The sequence below is a fragment of the Triticum urartu genome, chromosome 4 (assembly GCF_003073215.2).
Source record: "Triticum urartu cultivar G1812 chromosome 4, Tu2.1, whole genome shotgun sequence".
Taxonomy (NCBI): Eukaryota; Viridiplantae; Streptophyta; class Magnoliopsida; order Poales; family Poaceae; genus Triticum; species Triticum urartu.
Window position 1 is genome coordinate 114,114,447 of NC_053025.1, and position 2,612 is coordinate 114,117,058.

The window sequence follows — 2,612 nt, forward strand, 5'->3', positions numbered from 1 at the left end:
TGATTGAAATTTACAACAATAACCATTACCAACAGTATACACTCCAACTGAATCTCCTCACTAACCCACAAGCAGGATCATAAAATATATTGATTTGTGAACTATATGCAACGAGTAACATAACTACATAAGACAAGTTAACATACAATACAGAGTTGGCAACATACCAAGCCAGCAGTCTTTCGAGCCATAACATACCAAGCCAGCAGTTTTGCGAGCCATAACAAACAATCTTCCGCATGCAATGTATACTAGGCTTGGTCGACATTTCAGTGACAAACAATTTCACAAAATGCAGAGCAATTGACCTCATTTGGACACAAGCAGCATGTCAGGTTTGCGTTGCTTGCTCGGCGTGTTTGGCTTGGAACTTGGTCTGGAGCTCGATGCGGTGCTTCCAGCTGTGCCAGAGGCTACCATTATTCCAGAGGCCGCTACAGCTGCTGCCTTGGCAGCCTTGCGGGCGCTTTTGTCAAGCTCAATCAAGCTCCGGGCTGCCAGAATTGCCTGTGGCACAAGGTCATGACATGCACGGGCATAGACAACCCGCACAGCTTCTGCGGCGGCATCCCGCACCTCCATTGGGTTCAGTGGCGCGAGCAAGCAGTGCCCAAGAACCCTCATCACTGGCTGCAGAAACTCCCACGGTAGCTGCACCCTTGCCTCCCTTACCTCCTCCTCCTTACCACAATTCCGTCCACTGCTGTCTCCATTGACACTCAGCTTTGCCAATTCTTCCTCCAGGGCTTTCCCATTCCCATTCTCAGCATCGGTGGACAATGGCGACATGGAGCCCAGAGAATCCCCTTCCTCCACCTCCAACTCTTCATCAAGCTCAAAACGGCATCTGCAGTACTGCCCCGCCCAGGCAGCCACCGCATTGCAGGCATCCACCTTGGATGCAGGGGGCATCTGGGCGATCTTGGCGTAGTACGCCTCAAAGGCGACCCCTATAATCCCCGCGCGCTTGGTCGACTTCACTGCAGCCTGTGGCTCCAGCGGCGGCGACAGCACGCCCACCACCACATTTGCGGGAGGAGGGGGGATCGGCGGCGGGTGCGGCCGGCGAGGCGATCTCGAGCTGGGGCTGGACTGCGGAGTGTGGTACAGGGAGGGGACGGAGAGGTCGGGGACATGGACAAGCACGGGCTTTCCCTGGCGGCTCTTGGCCTCGGAAGAGTAGACGGCGAGGAGGACGGCCTCGAAGCCAGATAGCGAGGATGGGAGCGCGGGAGGCAGGCGGAGGAGGTAGAGCGACGAGAGGAGCGGGAGGAAGGCGAGCGCGGCGAGGCGGAGGTCGGGGTCCTGGGAGAGGAGCGTGTCGTAGAGCCAGTGGCAGGCGGGGTCGTCGGCGCCGCCCCCCGCGCGGAGCGCCCCGGAGAGGGCGTCGTAGGCGGCGGCGGAGCGGAGGAGGGCGCGGGCGGGGCGGTCGGAGTCCGCGAGCGCCGACACGCCGGGGGAGACCTCGGGTGGGAGGATGGAGGCGAGCGCGAGGATGCGGGAGCGCGCCTGGGAGACGGACTCCCACCAGGACGGGGTGGCCGGGTCGGCCGCCGACGCGGCGGCGGAGGCCGGGGAGGATCCGGAGGGGGAGGCGACGGCTCCGGCGGAGGCGGCCGGGGAGGTAGGCATGGCTGGCTGGCTTGCCGGCGGCGGAGAAGACGAGATGAGATTTGGAGTCGTCCTCTCTCCCACCCAACCACCCTGTGTTTCAGCTCTGGAATGGGCCTTTTGGTGGTTCCGTGTCTCGGGAGGGGCTATTTTGTAAGTTGAACAAGTTGTTGGCAGTTGTGCAGATGCAGATGGTCAATGGGCAGACAGCTCAAGGGAAGGGAAATGGAGCCGGCGTTCTACGCCGCTACGCGCAGTCCACCGCCAACTTCCCGATTTCAGCGTATATTTTTTATTTAATATTCTTTAAAGTTTCAACCAAATGTTGAAAAAGTAGTGACCTAAGATTTAACGTTTGATTGTGGCCTACGAATATGCATATGCCATGCTCAAAAAATAACATGCATGTGCCGAGCTGGAGAGCACGATAGCTAGGGCTATTTCTTTTCTTGGTATCTCCAACGCCAACTCTCAAACCTCCTGCAACCATACGAACTGCGTTATTTAGACCATGAAAGCCATCCAACACGATTTTGTATGGATCTGCAGCACTTCAGACGTGTTTTCTCCCGTAAACTGGAGACAAACGTGGGAGAGTTTTGCACGAGTCCGGAGCGATCCCAAACCCGCTTGACCACCCTGGCCCACCAAAAGTCCCTTCCTCCTTCCGCGCGCTTTTCCCATCCGGCGCCAGCTATCCACATTCATGCCGCTATAGAGCGCGTCACTCTACATTGAAGGCGGCTCAGGGCGGACGCGGCTTCTCACTTCCTTTGCCATTGAAGCGGCGCGCCAGCCGAGGGCGTCGGCTGCTGCACGCTCGACTGAAGACGCCTCCTCGCCGCATTCAAACGCCTTCATTAAACCGCGTGGAGCCGAGAAACCTACTTCGGCCATAGATCCGTTCATGAGCGGGTCGGTATTAAACGCAACGCCGACCAAACTCCTCACGTCCGCCATCTATTTAAACAAGACCAGACGCCGAGCAAGAATCGCACCCC

At 57.8% G+C, this 2,612-nt stretch overlaps 1 protein-coding gene across 1 annotated transcript; it reads right to left on the bottom strand.

Moving 5' to 3' along the window:
- On the bottom strand, positions 1-1,756 carry LOC125550950. The gene has a single exon (XM_048714085.1). The coding sequence runs from the start codon at positions 1,630-1,632 to the stop codon at positions 310-312; it is 1,323 nt and encodes a 440-aa protein (XP_048570042.1). The 5' UTR covers positions 1,633-1,756; the 3' UTR covers positions 1-309.
- Positions 1,757-2,612: the final 856 nt, after the last annotated feature.